This window comes from Protopterus annectens, chromosome 7.part0 (genome assembly GCF_019279795.1).
Source record: "Protopterus annectens isolate FY-2018-M chromosome 7.part0, PAN1.0, whole genome shotgun sequence".
NCBI classification, from domain to species: Eukaryota; Metazoa; Chordata; order Ceratodontiformes; family Protopteridae; genus Protopterus; species Protopterus annectens.
In genome coordinates, this window is record NC_056739.1 from 1,430,882,273 (window position 1) to 1,430,901,195 (window position 18,923).

Sequence of the window (18,923 nt, forward strand, 5' to 3'; positions counted from 1 at the left end):
AGCAAACATATTTACAAAGGTAACAAGTATAAGAAACATAAGACAACTTAACAAGAAAATATATATACAAGTCCATTAACATAGTGATTATTATTTTAAGTGATTAAAATCTGTGTTTAGAAACACAACTCAAATATAAAGACATTTTTGTTGGCCGAGTGCCGTCAAGGTGAAAAAACAAAAATAGAGCACTCAAGAGGAGTGAATTTTGAAAATCATTCTTCTCTTTAAACTTCTTTTTGTAAGCCCCCCACTGCTTCCCCCATGTGGGGTACAAGCCCCCAGAAACACCAAACTTATATATGTCAACTCTGAGATTGCCACAACTCAGAGAAAAGGGAATACTCTTAGAAATGGTAAATTGAACTTAGTATAGCTAATGTTCTTTCAGACATTAAGTATAGCTAATGTTCCTTCAGACATTAAGTGAATGTATTTCGGAACTCACTCTCTCGGGTCCAGCATTTTCAATGTATTATAATTTATTTTTCTACTGGTATAAGAAAATCATTACTATAATACATAACGTGGACTATTATTTTTTCCAAAGATTCACATATTTGCACACATATGCACAAACACACACACACACACACACACACACACACACACACACACACACACACACACACACACACACACACACACAAAACAGAAATACAAAACACAGAGGTCACTTTCCAAGTGCAATATTGCACTCCTGAGTGTACATAATGGAGAAATAATAAAACTTCCATAGATGAGGAGGTTATCCATCTACCGCAAAAGGCTTTACAACATCCCTGGGAAGTCTGTTAATTTCTTACAATGCCTGCACTAAATGGTGTTATTGCTTATTTAATTAAACTTGCAATATCTTTATGGAAAATTAAACTTTTAACAGTATGTTGAGTAGTATTCATAGTGTGAGAGAAAGTTATAGCATTACTAACAAAATCCAAGAAAAAAGTAGCCATCAAAAATATATTTACAGATGAAATCAGTGGTTTGTACTGTTATTGGATCTATAAGCATGTATAAAATAAATAAACTGTTAGCCACCTTTCTCACATATGAAATATTATTAAAATGAAGCAATCTGTAGCATGATGAATAGACTCAGATATATATACTGGTATAATAGCTAACCTTAGGAATTACACAGTTTGTGCCAGGGCATCTCATGGCAATATATATGTATATATATTACTTTTGGTTGACAAGTCAACAGTTTTGACAGCAAGAATGACAAGCACAAAAGGATTAAAATGCAATTGTCAAGAAACAAATACACGCGCATTAGGAAATTCCATGCTACATGCACCCCCCCACAGACCACTCTGCACCAACCACACCCCTGCTAATTCATCATCTTCTTTCGGCTGTTCCCGTTAGTGGTCACCACAGCAGATCATCTGTTTCCATTTCTTCCTGTCCTCTGCATCTTGCTGTGTCACACCAACCACCTGCATGTCCTCTCTCACCACATCCACAAATCTTATCTTAGGCCTTCCTCTTTTCCTGTTACCTGGTAGCTTCATCCTTAGCATCTAATTCCCAATTTACTCAGCATCCCTCCTCAGCACATGTCCAAACCAATGTAATCTTGCCTCTCTGACTTTGTCTCCAAACCTTCCAACCTGGGCTGACCCTGTAATATACTTATTCCTAATCCTGTCCACCCTTGTCACACCCAGTGCAAATCTTAACATCTTTAACTCTGCCACATCCAGCTCTAACTCCTGCCTTTTTGTCAGTGCCAATGTCTCCAAACCATATAACATAGCTGGTCTCACTAAATCTGAGATTGCACAATGCCTGGGAAAAGGGAATACTCCCTTACCCAGTGACTGTCAGTCTTGCGCACATGTCGACCATCTACATATATCAACCAAATCTATTGGATTAAAAAGATACCTAGCATTTTGATTAAATCCCTGAGTCTCATATACATCATATGTGTGTATATAAATATATATATATATATATATATATATATGTATATATATATATATATATATATATATATATATATATATATATATATATGTGTACATATATATGTATATATATATATATATGTGTGTGTGTATATAAATATTTATATATATATATATATATATATATATATATATATATATATATATATATATATATATCGAATTTCCCCGAAAATAAGATTGGGTATTATACTTTCCCCCCCCCGCCGAAATACTCACTGGGGCTTATCAGGGGATGCCTTATTTACACCCCCCCTGTACAACAATCTGCATTTATTCATGTACAAAAATCAACATTTATTCATGTACACAAATCAGCATTAATTCATGTACAGAAATGGACATTTATTTGGTACTTTTCTGTTATTGGGCAACAGGTCTAAGTAAATAACATGTTAACAGTTGTGTGAGAATTCTCCATAAACAGTACAACAAACATTTCAACTTCAGAATGTCTACACCTTGGCTTTCACAGTGCAATATTTCATGCTTAACAGAAAGTGCAGAAAAATCTCAATACATGTGTATTGAAGGAGGGGAATAAAACAGGTGAATAACTGCCACTTTTTGAGTGGTGATGCTTTCTTTATTCCTTACCCAAACCGTAAGAGAAGAATGATGGATAGTCATAAAAATGAAGTCTGGGAACTAGTGGCCTTACTTTGTAATTACCCCTTGATAATGAAACATTACCTTAATACAAGAGCTTGCTGTGAAAGCAGAAGCAATCCATTCTGTTGCCCTGATAATGGAAAAGTTATTCAAATATAGTCATATCATCTTCTTCTGGAACATTGTCATAAGTCTCCAACCCCCGAATTCTGGCCTGAATTTCTTGCGACTCCATTTCCTGTAGAACCATTGGCCCTAAATCTGTCATGCCTAGTAATAGACCTCTCCTTAAATGAGCACTGCTTGTCCATGTAGCCTGCTCATAGTGCATTGGCAACACAGCTGTCAGTGACATCTTATAGGCTAGGCTTCACAAAGTTTTCATGCTGTTTTCTTTCCATGTGCAAATGGTCCTTGAATGTCTTGTTTATTGCAATATCAAGAGTTTAGAGATAAGCAGTCATTCCTGCAGGAATCATTATTTGATCTATTCTTCTCTGTGTAAGGAAATTCTTCATGTCTGTAGTGCAATGAGTGCTGGCGGAATCCCAGACTAGCAGACCTCTTTCACCACCTTGCAAAACAAGTGGCAGCATTACATTGACCCACTTCCTTATAACTGCTTGTGTGCACCAGGCTTTTTTGGTTTCAAGAATGTAAATGCCTGAAACATGTTCAATCTTATCTTTCTTGCCTTTACTAATGATTAGATGTGAAGTTTTCTTTCCATCTAGATGAATTGCCAAAATACAGGTAACTCGTGCACTCTTGTAACCAGTGGAGGGAATGTAGATTGACGAGGCACCCCTCTGATCAATTGTTGTTTGAGATCCTTGGCCCATAAACACTGCAGTTTCATCCATAGCAATCATGTTGGAGAGTTGTTATTTAGAAAAGTCGATGCCATCAATAAAGGACTTGAATGCAAGTGCACGTTTAATAACTTCAGTATATTTCAGCTTGAACAGTGTTGTTGATCTTCTTAGAGACAGTTAATATCGCTGAAGGAAGCCATCCAGCCAATGTTGTGATGCTTTGAATTTTTCTGGGGATATTTCTAACAGTGGTGCCATTACAAGGAAAAATGCTTGAATATCAGCCCTGCGCACAACCAAAGCCTTTGCTCTCCTGTTAGCAGTCCATTCACAGATGATGTCTTCCAGCTCAGGAAATAATGGTTGCTGACCTGACCCACACTTGCACTTCTTAGCATTTCCCTCGTCCATATGTTGACTGAGGTTTATGTACTCTACTCACCATTTTCAGACCATTTGGAGATCCAACTTCTTCTCATTGTGGAAAGCCATCAGATTCTTTCCCCAGAAGTCCTCCATGATTCCTTTCTTGTACTCAATGAAATAGCTCTTTCTTTTTGCAATCATCTTGTCTGGGTGGGAGGGTTAATTGAAGACTTATGAGTCAGGAGTGGCAACAAAATGGTGATAGTTAAGAAGACACAACCACACCCATTCATTATCAAGTGCACGATTTTTAAGTGTGTTGTCTGTATTTTGACCAAAGTACACTTGCCAGTGTTTTGGGCTAAGGATCTCAAATGTCAAGTGTGAGTGAGGATTAGAATTATGGTAAGAATCGTGGAGGACTCCCGGGGAAAGAATCTTATGACTTATTGCAAAGAAAAGAAGTTGGGTGTCCAAATGGTCTGAAAATGGTGACCAGAGTACGATAACCTCAGTCAACAGGTGTCCATAATATTATTGTTTTATAATTCAACACAGCCCTCGTGTGTTGTTGACGATCTTAACTGCGGCTTATTTTTGGGGTAGGGGTTATATCATGACCACCCTGGAAAACCATGCTAGGCCTTATTCTGTGGTTAGGTCTTATTTACGGAGAAATACAGTATATATATATATATATATATATATATATATATATATATATATATATATATATAGATATATATATATATATATATATATATATATATATATATATATATATATACATGTGTGTGGATGTGTGTGTGTGTGTGTGTGTGTGTGTGTGTGTGTGTGTGTGTATATCTATATCTATATATCTATATATATATATATATATAAAATTAAGTAGTTAAAAATATTCACAGATGAGTAGCTAGGCCATTTGGAGCACTGGGCAAGACCCTCCTTTAGCACCCATTCCCTGCATAAAGAGCAAAAAAGCATAATAATAATAATAATAATAATAATAATATTTGAATTGCGATGGGGATAAAATGCCTTGACAATAAAAACTTTAGTGCTCCCTCATCCCCCTTGTTGTGGTCAGTGCCCCATCACCCTCTGCTAATAACATAAATGTGTGTGTGTGTGTGTGTGTGTGTGTGTGTGTGTGTGTGTGTGTGTGTGTGTGTGTGTGTGTGTGTGTACACACACATATATATATATATATATATATATATATATATATATATATATATATAGATATAGATATATATATTTGAATGACATACTCAGGGAAAGGGTATATTCACCAACCTAGAGAACTATACGATCTTGCGCCCCTTTCAGTTTTCTGTTTAGTTGCCCATATGCAGTCGACTAAGTCGTATTCTCTCTCTCTCTCTTTCTATCTCTCTCTCGCTCTGTTTTTCTCTGCGCGTGCATGCGCGTACATATAGTTAGGGTATAGATGTAGATATTTATTTGAGTGTAGTATTGTTCTTCGTTGCTTTAGCAGATAGAAAAGAAACTTATTTTTTTATCAAATTTTTTTAATAGATTGCTGTGTGACAGCTTTTACTGTGGTTTAGTGCAAGATCATTGAACAGTAGAGTCAGGATTTCTGTCCCCTTCTGTACTGTTGTACAGAGTTGAGACTGTTATATTTAAGCAGATGGAGAATGAGAGAAATCAACCCTAATTTGGAGATTTGGAGGACTTGACCCTTCTGAAAAAAAGTATTTTTTTTTATCTTTGTTTGTTTTAAGCCATATGTTTGGTTCGTATACCTTAAGAATATTTTTTCATTCACTGTTACATCTTTCTGATGTAAATTATTTTATATCTATACCTATATATCTATACATTTATATGTACATAAACAAAAGAGGTACCATGAGAAGAAATAAAAAGAATGTGACGTATTTAGTTCGAAAGAGTTGAATGATATGCCCTTAAATTATAAAATAGAGATGTGAGAGCTGAGAGCAATTAAAATAGTGGATCAAAAAAAGGGTACCTGTAGTGAGGTAGAATTTATTGCTGATCTGCAATAAAAAACATATTTTCTAACTACTGGAAGATTTTGCAATCTAATATATTGCCTGTTGAGGTTATCAGTGTGGAGTAACAACTTGAAAGAGTTGTTATAGAAAGGATGCAAAGAAAAGTGTTATGACTATCATAAACATAGTGAAATCCAAAGGAATGTACACTTGTGGGATATGTCATTTTTTATAATTTTATGAGCAATAGTCCTTTTTTTATTGAAACCCACTACAGAGATCTGTTTGGAAATAAAGCTAGGTACACTTGCCAGACCTACTTGCATTATCAAGTTTTCTTACTTTCCAGTGGTGAAAGACTGAAGTCTCAAACACATAGACAGATATAACAGAGACATAGACACACACATACACAAACAATATTGTAGAGTTATGATATGAAAAGCTTGTAAAACCATATATTCAGCACAAAAGTAAGTTTCTGTCTTCCGTTTTTGTGGCAGTACTGAGTGTTTTATAGTTTTCAAAATAATGAAACACTTCATGCTACTATAATTTTTTATACTTTTTTCTTTAACTAGAGTTATATTGGAGCAGCTAAAGCTCTGTATCTGTTTTCTTAACATGGGCATGAAGATCACATCTCAGATGTTATTACCTCCCCTCTTCTTGTGAAGTCCTTGACACATTTATCAAACAAATGAAAACTTCATTTAAATTTGAAACATGGTTTGTAGTCCTCTATATTATTACTGTGACTAAATTAGCACCATCTTCCTCTGAAACTGAACATTTATCCCCACGTACCTGCAACAACAGTCTTTTTTTTTAATTTGCAATAAACATGAATTACTCTATATTCTGTACCTGTCTGTAACGGCAAGCAAACTGTGTATATTACTCTAACCAAAACACTTCCATTAACTCTGTCTCTGTCTGTCTGTATATATATATATATATATATATATATATATATATATATATATATATATATTTATTTATTTATAAAACAATTTGCGTTATTAAGCACTGAAACATGGTGACTGGGGTGAAAATCACTCCAATCTTGCAGAAGTAAGGCACATTGTCGAGAAAACAAGAACAAAAACAAGTTGTAAATATTAATTTTCCTTTTTGTAGGTTTAGTCCTTTAATTATTAGGCTTTCAATAAAGATGCCAAAAAATACTAGAAATAAAAATGTTTACTTCAGTTGTAAAAAGATTTTCATCCAGTCCAGGTAGGTGAGCGCATTGGATATTTTTTACATGTGCTTTAAGTTTTATACTTGGTGTTTTATTTTACAGTAAAATCATTATAAAGTTGCTTTTGCGACAATACAATAAATTTGTTAGCAAACCATGCTTTTTCATTGGTGTTTGTTTCATTATTATGTGAGTAGTTTGGGAATTACATTGTTTCTGTTGAAACCAGTTTAATTAGCTGGTAGGAATGTTGCGTGCGTGTCTATGGGTGTGAATAGATGGTTTTGGAGAAGTGGGTTGGGTGTCTGTTGAAGTGCTCCACACCTATGGAGGGGTGGGTTTGCCTTCGTGGGAAGTAGGTGCTGATATGTTAAGGAGCGTATGTCCGCCCAATGGAATAATAGCTGGGCACGTCTTAGCATGAGGGGTTAGGGTAGTAAAATGTACCATGCTGGAGTGTGGTTTGCATGGGCGTAAAATGTGACCATAAGTGGAGGGGGAAAAAGCCAGCCAATGGGTAGAAGTTGGGCGGAGATTAGTTAGTTTCTCATGATATCCACGTTATCTAACATATGGAGTGTTCTAGCTTATGGGAGTAATGGAGGGGTATTGTTGGCACGAAACTAAACGGAAGACAAGAGTAGTTAAAATGGCTACTAAGCGTGGTTTTTAACTGAAAAAAATGAAAAACTTGTATACTTGAGCTGACGGGTCTCCAACTCACCCAGATAATGTTTAAGCATATGAGTCCCTAAAAATCTATTAGCTTCAGTTTCTATTACTCTTTTTAGCTTATATAACTTAACCATTAGTTTTTAGTTTTTAAAAAACTAACAGACGTTTTGCCATTCTTGTTTTGGTCCCAGTAGGAGCCATTGGGGACAGGCGGGCCATGTGTGTGATCATGCTGTCCGCATGGATTTTAAGACCTCACTATTATTGTAGTTCTATATTTGCTCAAATTTTTTCTTTTTAAGATAATCTTTTCATATTTTGTTTTCACCATATCATCATTTTCTTTTTAAACATTCATAAAATAAAATGGAAAGGTTGCGTTAGTACTGAGTGGACATGGCCTAGGTTTGGTGCATGGTAGGTGATTAGTGAACCGTGAAGTTGTTAGTAAGTGTGCCTTCGTGACTTTAAATTGTAGAAAAAGTCCACACAGTGGATTTTAGTGGGTGGGAGGTATGCAAGGGAATTAAAAATAAAATGGACGGTAAAAGTGGTGGTAGGAATAATTAAAAACTGTGTAGCTCAACTCGCAGTGTGGCTCGACTCAGTGTGGATGATTAAACTAGTCCTATGTGCCATATATTGTATATGAGTTAGGAATACAGAGAAAAAAAGAGAAAAAAGCTCTTGCATGGGGAGGGAGGGGGCCTATATAAACACGGTGCCTATCTTAGCTAGGTGTGGGTTGGGCTGATGATTAGAGGTGGGGCTAGAACTGTGTCGGTGAAAATCGGTTGGTGGAGAAATCTGTTGTTGACCAGTAGTGCTACGGGTGGGTGGGGATGGGGCGGGGCACGGGTTGGCCTTCGAACACTTGTGGCTGGCCAATTTGTGGCCTTGGATTGGTTTTGGCTTATGTTATTAAGCACTGCATTCATAACTTCACTTAAAATAAAAACTGTATTATGAAATCTATGCAAACTTCAATTGAGTCAATATATTCCCTAACAAGATGAAATGTAAAAAACTAAAATCATATTTCCTAGCTTAAAACCAACAAATACTTTTAAAATAAGAATTACATATCATGTAAACATTAAGGGATAGTAAGACCTGCTAATTTCTGCTAATTTCCATAGAAAACAATGCAGACTGGTATCTATAAAGTTTTTAAACGTGAAAGGAATCCTACTCTAGAATGGAAAATATGGCATTTTCTGTATAGTAAACAGATTCTTGAATATAAAGATATGCCTCAATATAAAAAAACACAAAAATTCTAGAAAGATCCAAATGTGAAAATCAAAGCCATACAAATAAATTTCAATTCCCAAAACAAAGAAATTTCTACCCAGAATAGAATCTGGAGCTGGAAATCTTAAGTTAAGCCTTGTAAAGTAAAACTGCACTATATTTTGAGTAGGTTTAGAGTATATTCATTATATATAATGTTAAAGCAAAATTATTTCTGTCATTTTAATGCTTTTCCACCATGTGTGCTGACCATTACCACTACTATTAGTTGTTATACATTTCTTATCAGCATGCAGAAAAATTCATGGAGCAGAAATATACTACAAATGTGTAGTGACGTAATAAGTTACAATTTAGTGAAACATTTCTTTTCACCACTTCTTATCAGCACAATTAACATCACAGCAAAACATAACAGTTAATAACACTTAAAAAGATAACATTGGGAAAAAAAACTGCTTGCTTTACAGTTTGTGTAAAGCTCATTCACAATGAAAATCATATAGATATAGATATATAGATATAGATGTATGTGTGTGTGTGTGTGTGTGTGTGTGTGTGTGTGTGTGTGTGTGTGTGTGTGTGTGTGTGTGTATAAAATTCTGAATTGCCACACAGCCACCCGGGTCTGTAAAGGAGATAAAACTCTACTTGCTGCATATTAACTTACAGAAATGTCTTGTCTGAAGTCTTAAGAAAATCTTGCCTGATTCTGTCCCAAGATATAAAGTATACAACTTGGATCAGGCATTTTGCCTTATTAACTTGAGTCCAGAATACATTTTATATTTTTATATAATTTCAAATATAGCTTGATTTCCAACCTTCTTCTGTAATAAGTATTAATGTGGAAACCTATTTCAGCCAAAAGATTCTCCTTTTACTACCACCTTTCTTTAAATTCGTTTTCCCTGAGACACATTATATTCGAGCCAACAATATCTTCACATAGCACATAGTATATAAATTGCGGTGGTGCAGCGGTTAGCATTGCTGCCTCACAGCAAGAGGTTCTCCAGTTCGATCCTCGGCTGGGGTGCCTTCTGTGCGGAGTCTTCATGTCCTCCCTGTGGTCACGTGGGTTTCCTCCGGGTGCTCCGGTTTCCTTCCACATCCCAAAGACATGCTGTAGGTGGATTGGACACTCTAAAATTGGCCCTAGGTGTGAGTGCGTGCATGAGTGTGCCTTCTATGGAAGGTTGGGCTCTGGGCTGGCAACTCAACTCCACTGCCAATCATGAGCAGACAGGTGATCCGCTGTGCGACACCTAACCGGGAAAAAGCCGAAATAAGAAGAAGATCCCTTTCAGATGTAAAGGCTCACAGAATTTAGCTGTTCAATGAAAAGGCATTTAGATGTTTCTTCCTATCTACCAAACCAAAATTCTATGCTGTAACAAGAGGCTTCCTAACTTTACATCAAAGCACGGTACTTCAGTCTGGTTTTTATCAGAGAGTGCCAAATATCCATATCGGTGACTCTCCACAATAACGGAAAATCATCAGGAAAGACACTATTAAGTATATAAAGCTGCTCTGTGTAGTGTGAGTAGCAGTGGCGGCGAAGTATAAAGTTGTAGTGGAAGCTTGCTGCTATAGTGGTTCTCAACAGTATCTTCAGTAACTAATCTCCTAGTTTTGAGTCTATTCCTTGAAGTTGTTTTTTTTTCTTCAGTAGCTGAATTGTGGTACCTTCCACTTTGATATTATGATTAAAAATGTATTATTCATTGTTTTTAGTTAGTTCATATTTATTGGTACTACTTTCTTTTTTGAAATATTAATTTATTTATTAAAATCTGTGTTATACAAAAATGTAAGGCTTCCTATCCCACCTCTCAACTGTACAGATTTTCTCAGAATGTTCAGATTTTTGCCTCATATTTTTCATTAGTTTTTGATAAAATTGTGTTTTTTTGGGAAATCATTGGCAAATTAGTAAAGCTCGAAGTCAGAAAATAATGACAGACATTTGAGTTTCAGACTTCATACCTTTCAGAAACCTCATACTGACGCAAAACCTGTTATTCAATCAACTTTCTAGGTTTGTAAGAGCAATATTTAAAAACTGTCCATATTGCACCCCCATTATTTATGGATTTGTCCAGATTTCATGCTCTAGGAGATTGAAAGTTATGCTCCCAATACAGGACAGGTCAAACACGGCATGTTAGGCTCTGGATTCAAGACAGTTAAACAAGACCTGTCAAGCAAGACCTGTCAAACAAGACCAGTTAAACAAGACTACTCAAACAAGACTTGTTAAACAAGAACAGTTAAACATGACTTGTCAAGCAAGACCTGTCAAACAAGACCAGTTAAACAAGACCACTCAAACAAGATCTGTTAAATAAGACCAGTTAAGCAAGACCAGTCAAACAAGACTACTCAGATAAAAACAGTTAAACAAGACCAGTCAGATAAGACCAATTAAACAAGAGCAGTCAAACAGGACCATACAAGCAAAACCAGTTAAATGAGACTAGTCAAACAAGAACAGTCAAGCCTATTTGTTTAATATTTACGTTTTTCCTCAGTGTTCAGACTTTTGTGATTGCAGAGAGTCACTGATCATGACATCTGGCACTCTCTGAATGATAGTAAGAAAACCAAATTATTATGTTTGATCTAAAGTTAAGAAATCATAACTAGTAGAAGAGCATCATGGTTGCCAGAAGCCTGGAAAATTACAAATCTGTGTCTAACTACTTAGTTTTAAATGTTTGTGCCATTATTATACAGTGATATAAAAAGGTACACACCCCTGTTAAAATGCCAGGATTTTGTGATATAAAAAGGTACACACCCCTGTTAAATGCCAGGATTTTGTGATATAAAAAAATGAGACCACAGTAAATCATTTCAAAACTTTTCCCTCCTATATTGTGACCTGTAACCTGTGCAAATCAATTGAAAAATAAATCTGTTAGGGGAAAAATATAAAAAATAAAAAACATGCAATAAGCTGGTTGCATACGTGTGTACACCCTTAAAGTAATACTTTGTTGAAGCATCTTTTGATTTAATTACAGCATTCAGTCTTCATGGGTAGGAGTCTGTCAGCATGGCACATCTTGGCTTTGGCAATATATGACCACTCTTCAGTGCAAAAGTGCTCCAAATCTGTCATATTCTAAGGACATCTCTTGTGCACAGCCCTCTTCAGGTCACCTCACAGATTTTCTATTGGATTTAGGTTTTAGCTCTGGCTGGGCCATTCTAAAACTTTAATTTTCTTCTGGTAAAGCCATTCTTTTGTTGATTTGGATGTATGCTTGGAATCATTATCATGTTGAAAGGTGAAATTCCTCTTCATCTTTATCTTTCTAGCAGATGACTGAAGGTTTTGGGCCAAAAGTGACTGGTACTTGGAACTGTTCATTATTCTCCTCCACCTTGATTAAAGCCCCAGTTCCAGCTGAAGAAAAGCAACCCCAAAGCATGATATTGCCACCACCATGCTTCACCGTGGGGATGGTGTTTTTTTGGTGATGTGAAGTATTGTTTATGTGCCAAACGTAACTTTTGGAATTTTGGCCAAAAAGTTCAACCTTGGTGTTATCAGACCATACCACATTTTACGACATGCGTTTGGGAGACTTGATGTATTGTTTTGCAAATTTTAGCCAGGCCTGGGTGTTTTTCTGTGTAAGAAATGGCTTCCGTCTTGCAACCCTACCCCATAGTCCAGACATATGGAGAATACAGGAGATTGCTGTCACATATAGTACACAACCAGTACTTGCCAGAAATATCTGCAGGTCCTTCAGTATTGCTGTAGGTCTCTTGGCAGCCTCCCTGATGAGTTTGTGTCTTGTCTTTTCCTCAATTTTGGAGGGACATCCAGTTCTTTGCAACATCACTGTTGTCAGACATTTTCTCCATTTTTGATGACTGTCTTCACTGTGTTCCATGGTATATCCAGTGCCATGGAAATTTTTTTGTAACCTTCTGCTAACTGATACTTTTCAAAAATGGGATCCCTTTGATGCTTTGTAAGCTCTCTGTGAACCATGGCTTTTGCTCTAGCAGGCAACTGAGTAAATGTCAGGAAAATGCTACTAGGACAGCTGAACTTTATTTGGGGTTAATCAGAGTCTCTTTAATTGATGGCAGGTGTGTACCCAAGAAGAGTTAATGCTGTAATTCAATCAAAAGGTGCTTCAACAAAATATTAGCTTAAGGGTGTGTACACTTATGCAACCAGCTTATTCTACATTTTTTTGATTTTTTTATATTTTCCCCTAACAGATTTGTTTGTTTTTCAATTGAATTGTACAGGTTATAGGTCACAGTAAAGGTGGGAAAAGATATGAAATGATTTATTGCGGTCTTATTTTTATATGACAAAAACCTGGCATTTTAACAGGGGTGTGTACACTTTTTATATCTACTGTACATACTACAGACCTGTTGAATTGCTCACACATGTATAAAATTTACTGTTGACCTACATAAGAAAGTATTTTTTCCTACTGTTTGTTATTACACCTCGGAGTCTCATATATGAAGATCAGCTTTATGGGATTTGATTTCTGGCTGAGAATAAAACAACATTATCAGTTTTGTTTCCTTTCAAGTTTTTAAACACCTGCTCCTAGCTCCCCTGTATAAGCCATCAAGTCTGTTTAATACATCACCTGAACACTTCAAAGTTAATGTTATGTTGTCCAGTAATTGTATACTTACTCAAAATTTTCACTAATATAGCATCAGTACTTTAGAGTTCATGAAGTTTAAGATGGCCTAGCTTTGCTTAATATCCCCATTTCTGATTGGAAAGTGAGTTGTTTGATTCAAAACAGCTATTGCTTTAGTTTTCCAATTAGGCATGTGATTTTGTCATCATTCCCGGAAAATAAAAACAAGGTCCATTACAATACCATACTTAGCATAAGATTCAATAAACAGATGAATAAATTAATTTTTATTTGCCTTTTTCACAATTAATTTGTGTCACTTTTTGACATTATAAAACAGTGGGGCTTATATGGTAAAAACTAAATGATTTTTTTTTTGTATCAAGAGCGGAATGGCTGTCTTATAGGAAATTGCCAGGAACAAAACAATAATTTGACTATTATGACATAGAAAATGTTTAGCTTTGTATTAGTACAATACCATGCAGGCTGGTCTGCGCAGAAGTAGGAGTGGCCTCCGTGATTGACAGGTGACATGGTGTGTTGTGTTATAGAAAAAATGCATGATTGACAGTCATGCAGATTTCAGTGTGGCATCATGCATACATTGACTATTGATCATGCATACATTTGTTGCTGATTGTGAAATAATTGCAAGTATTTTTTTTTTCATTTTTGCAGGAGTCCAAGCCCCCTTGCACCACCATATGGGGTACTGCATCCCCCACCCCCCACAAATTAAATATACCAAATCCGAGATCGCACTACATTGAGGAAAAGTGTAAACTACAAATAGACAATGAATATTGATGTTGCCATCAGTATGAATATTACTTTACTTTTCTAACGTCACCAATTGTTGGATGGCAGGTGGAGTTTAGGCAGGACTTGCTACAGAACATCTTGCATGGTATTGTTCTAATACAAAGCCAAACTTTTGATTATTGTAAGACTTGTACTACATGCCTAATTTTGTTTTCAATTTTTGCTCATGCTTTCATGGGACTGCAGTCTTCAGCTATGTAAAAAGTAAGTGATTTTTATTAAGAACTAACATACTTTTGTTTTAATGTATAAAGTTTGCAGGATTTTATTATTTTGAATCAAGCACTGTACAGATTCTCTAATAATGATATTCAATCCATTTCATTTGTAAGGTCTTGCCATTGTTTCTAAGAAGAATAATTCTGCTCAAAATAAATCTTCAGAATAATATTCAGTTAATACATAATGTGTCTAATGGAATTAAAGTTTGCATCAGACAATGCATATTGTATTGCAAAGTCTCTGTCCAAGCTGATGTCTAGTTCTGCTTATCCCTTTTAGTTTAAGAAAAAAAATCCTAGGTCTTACCTTTCAAGGAAGACACCGCTGCATTGCTACAGGCAGCCAGTACTATTAAAAGATACATTTGAATACATTTATTCTAAGGCTTTGAATGAATCTGTTTTGCCATCTAAGATAATATTATACTTGCGCCATAACCAAACAATGTGACTTTGTTATTCTCCTCACTATTTGTGTCACAAAATAATTGATCTAATGAAATGGAATCTTCAGGTTAGACCTGTATTTTGTCATTCAGATCCTATTCACATGACTTAAAGTTTAGATGACTTTTTTTATCGTGTAGTTTTGGAAAAGTTACCATATTTCTCTGCAGGCCTACCTGGATCTAGGCTTAAACTTATAAAGTCAAAACTGATTTTAAAAACAGTTTACATAGGAATGACAAAATCTAGCTGTACTAAATCAGTTAGTTCTTGACCCACAAGATCCATTGCTACATCTCTATGCTCTTTGGCAAGATAAGAAACTGTGGTATTTGCTTACAAGTGCACAACATCCAGTGAAGAAAAGTAATTCAAACGTAAGTGAAGAAAAAAAAAATGATGTCCAGACAGAGACGTGTAGGAAATACACTGATGGATGGAAGGTTCTCTTCTAACAGTAAACTTTGTGGGATTTAAGGTAAGGTAAGTAACATAGACAGTATGAAGCAGAAGGTGATGGTCATTAGAAGGAAAGATTGGTGTCAAACATTATTACTATGGTCTTCACTCACATGGAGGGAAAACAAAAGATAAAAGACAGACAACTTGCATATCAGGCGTGACCTACAAGCCCTGAGCAGCTATGTAGAAGACAAATATCATGTAGAATTTCACTACAGAATAGCAGATTAAATCATTTAGAGAACTTAATCAGAAACAATATTCATTTGTTGATGGACAAAAGAACAGTCAATGAACTGATAAGGCGTTTCAAGAAAGGAATGTCTGAGGGAAAGAACACTGGCCTAAAGCGAGATTTAAAATATGGCAAGATGGGAAAGCCATCCAGACTGATAATTCGAGGAAGGATTGAATTTTCAAGAACTGAAGAGCATACCAAATGATGAATAGTGAGGAAGAAAGAAAGGGGGAATATCAGGTTCTATGAAATCATCAGAAAAGAATCAGCTAAGATACTTCATTTGTGTTGAAGGTACTTTATTTTGCAAACTTAGGAGTTGCAAAGGAAATGTCTGCTGGAATGAAGATTTAATCTGCTGGAATGAAGATTTAAAGATTAGCCCCAGGATTCAATAAAATCAGTGTAGGCTCTGTGCACGGCCATGGTTTCCCCTCAGCAGCGTACTATGCATATTAATCATGGCATGCTGCAAAGGGAGAGCATAGTAGCAGGGATATAGAATCAGTGTAGGCAGAGGTGTAGAGGCTATCCCGTGGTTTTGGATTGTCCAGGGAATTCCTGGTCAGATATTATGTACAGGGTGAGACTCCGTGTAATGTATCCTGCTACTGTTGAAATGTGCTGTGCATTAATATGTTGTATTTTACTTTTCTTAATTTTTTTGTTTTAATTTTTATGTCCGTTTGCGCGGCATGGCATGTAGTGCAGCAGTGCCAAGCTGTGCTTAGAGATATACTATTGACACCTGCTGGACATCTAAAAGTAGAAACCAGATGTAATTAATTATTCATGTCTGTTTCTATTTCAGCCCATTTGCACAGTGTGGTGTGGTGCTTATCAATGGTAACAACTGTCTTAGTAGTATATGTGAAGGTACACCAGTATACATACTATCCAAGTAGCTAAATGGGTAGAGTCATGGTCTAAAGCTTAGTAGGTTGTGAATTTGAGTCCCTAGTGCTCATATCATTTTTTCAGTGTAAATAAATTGTTTGTGTACTTTAAAAACAAGATTGTTACATATGGAAAAGCCGTGCAGTACTAAGTGCTCCTTGAACATGATCAATAGCTATTCCTGTTTGCATATTGCTAAGCTTCGCTAAAACACTGTTGTGTGAGTTTACCCACTGCTAAGCAGGTTTGCAAGATGCAAAGCTACACAGCACTTTTTTGAATGTTGCAGTATGACATGTAAGGGTGGGAAAACAGACTATATTAAGGGCAATAGGTGGGAATTCTGCAGCATTCATTGAAGTCTGTCTAAGTGATCTCTGTCTTGCATATGGGCCAATGTGTGACCCAGCATGATTGTAAATGCTGCATATCTGTAGGTGGCATTGTACATGGATTAATCACTCTAAGGCATTAGCCTAGCATGTGACATTAATAATACATGCTAGTGGGAGAGATCTGTCTAGCAGACTTTAACACACCTTTGAAACTGAACTCTGCCTAATGGCAAATAGGACACCTTGGTGCACCTCATCACATGCCATCTGCATGATTGTCTGGGTGGCCATCATTTCACCACAGAGCTTCTGCCTGTGTTCCTCTTGGACTGGGGCAATATGTGCTGATCATGACCATAAGGATATAAAGTTGTCTAGGATTGTGAGGGCTGTATGGCCATTATGCTAGGGAATTTCAAACATCCTATGGTTCCATAAGCTGATGTAAAATGCCCTAACAGCCATACACACAAACCTGGCTACATTGAGGATAGCACCACCTCCAGTTACTGCTCAAAGTACATAGCACACACATAGCATAAGTTGGCTGTATGTAAATTGGAACACTTAAAAACTAAAAGAGTGAGCAGTTACCACTGAATGTCCAAGAAAAAAAGAAACTAGTAGCCAGAAGCCACAACCCGGATTCTTCTATAAAATAAAATATATTATTTATTTATGACCAAAACTAAATAAATAATATATTTTATTTTATAGAAGAATCCTGGTTGTTGCTTCTGGTTACTATTTTTTTTATTTTTTTCTAGATTAGAATGTTTACCTATCTAATGGTGCACACTACAGATTACAGTACGTGATGCACACAACACACCACATGCCTGCTATTACTATCTTTTTAGGGCATATTGTACTTGATGACATCAGCAGGCCTATTTGTGGTGAGGCATTTGGAGGCCCACATCACCTGCTACAAATAAAATACTGCAAAACCCTACAACTTCCTAAGTTACTGAGTTGATCATATTTACACCAATCAGACATACATAGTAAGTGTCCTGGCGTGAGATTAGAACCCCTACCTAGCTAGTATTGCAACCCATAGATCACAGTACTTACCACTTGCCCCATGTGTGCCATGGCTTAAGTCTGATATTGCAGTGGCAGCTGGTAGACTTAAGGTAAATGACATAATCAGGCCTTGTAGAAGACAGCAGATTGGTAGGCAGATTGGTAGCCAGCAGCAACATACAGGGCTAAAAAAGAGCAAACTATTGCAGTTTGATAGCCAATGACCATGCATAAACAGCATGAGTCCCAGAGTGAGATTAGCACCCTTACCTATCCAGTCTTATACACTGTAGATCACACCACGTATTGCATGTGCCATGGCTGACATCTGATTTATATGCAATTGCCAGCAAACTACTTGTGGATTACTCAAATTAGACTTGAATTGAACAGCATCTTTGGCCTGCAGAGTGATATTGTTTTGTACTGCTATCTGCATCTAGTATCCTATCAGTCAGATAACTGTTATTTATCCTAGCTATGTATCTACAGTTACCAGTATGGCCATATGTGGCTGTTTGTACCTGGATGGGCAAGTGGGCAGGAACACTGTTCCCTATCCATGCGAGCATAGCAAACATTATACATTACCCCACCTACTTAACCTGTTTCTGTATATGTAGTGACATGCAGCAGGCACAGGGGTCTGTAGATAAGTGCATTATGTACGGTTGAGCCCTTACTTTGGATCCTTTGAGCAACTTTATAGATGTATCATAGTGCAGCTTTACTCACTCACCATTATTAGGGTATGTAGGTCAATACAGACAACCACACACACATTTAGGTATATAACAGGGATGTATATCTAAATGTAGATGTATGTGTGCATGATATGTATGTGTGTTATGTAGATATATGGGGAGAGACTGAGATGTATATTTATATATCTATATATCTCTCTCCCCCCCTGTCTCTCTCTGTATATATATATAT

The 18,923-nt window shown here is 36.3% G+C and overlaps 1 protein-coding gene across 13 annotated transcripts in view; it reads left to right on the forward strand.

Moving 5' to 3' along the window:
- Nucleotides 1-18,923, forward strand: part of CHL1 (cell adhesion molecule L1 like) — a 1,311,467-nt gene that overhangs the window by 553,356 nt on the left and 739,188 nt on the right. For 12 of the 13 annotated variants that reach the window (XM_044077996.1, XM_044078002.1, XM_044078005.1 and 9 more), the window contains one exon: nucleotides 14,545-14,562. The exons of the other annotated variant lie outside the window; for it this stretch is intronic. In XM_044077996.1, coding sequence (XP_043933931.1) covers nucleotides 14,545-14,562 — 18 coding nt within the window. The remainder of the gene's footprint in view (nucleotides 1-14,544; nucleotides 14,563-18,923) is intronic. 13 annotated transcript variants of the gene reach the window in all.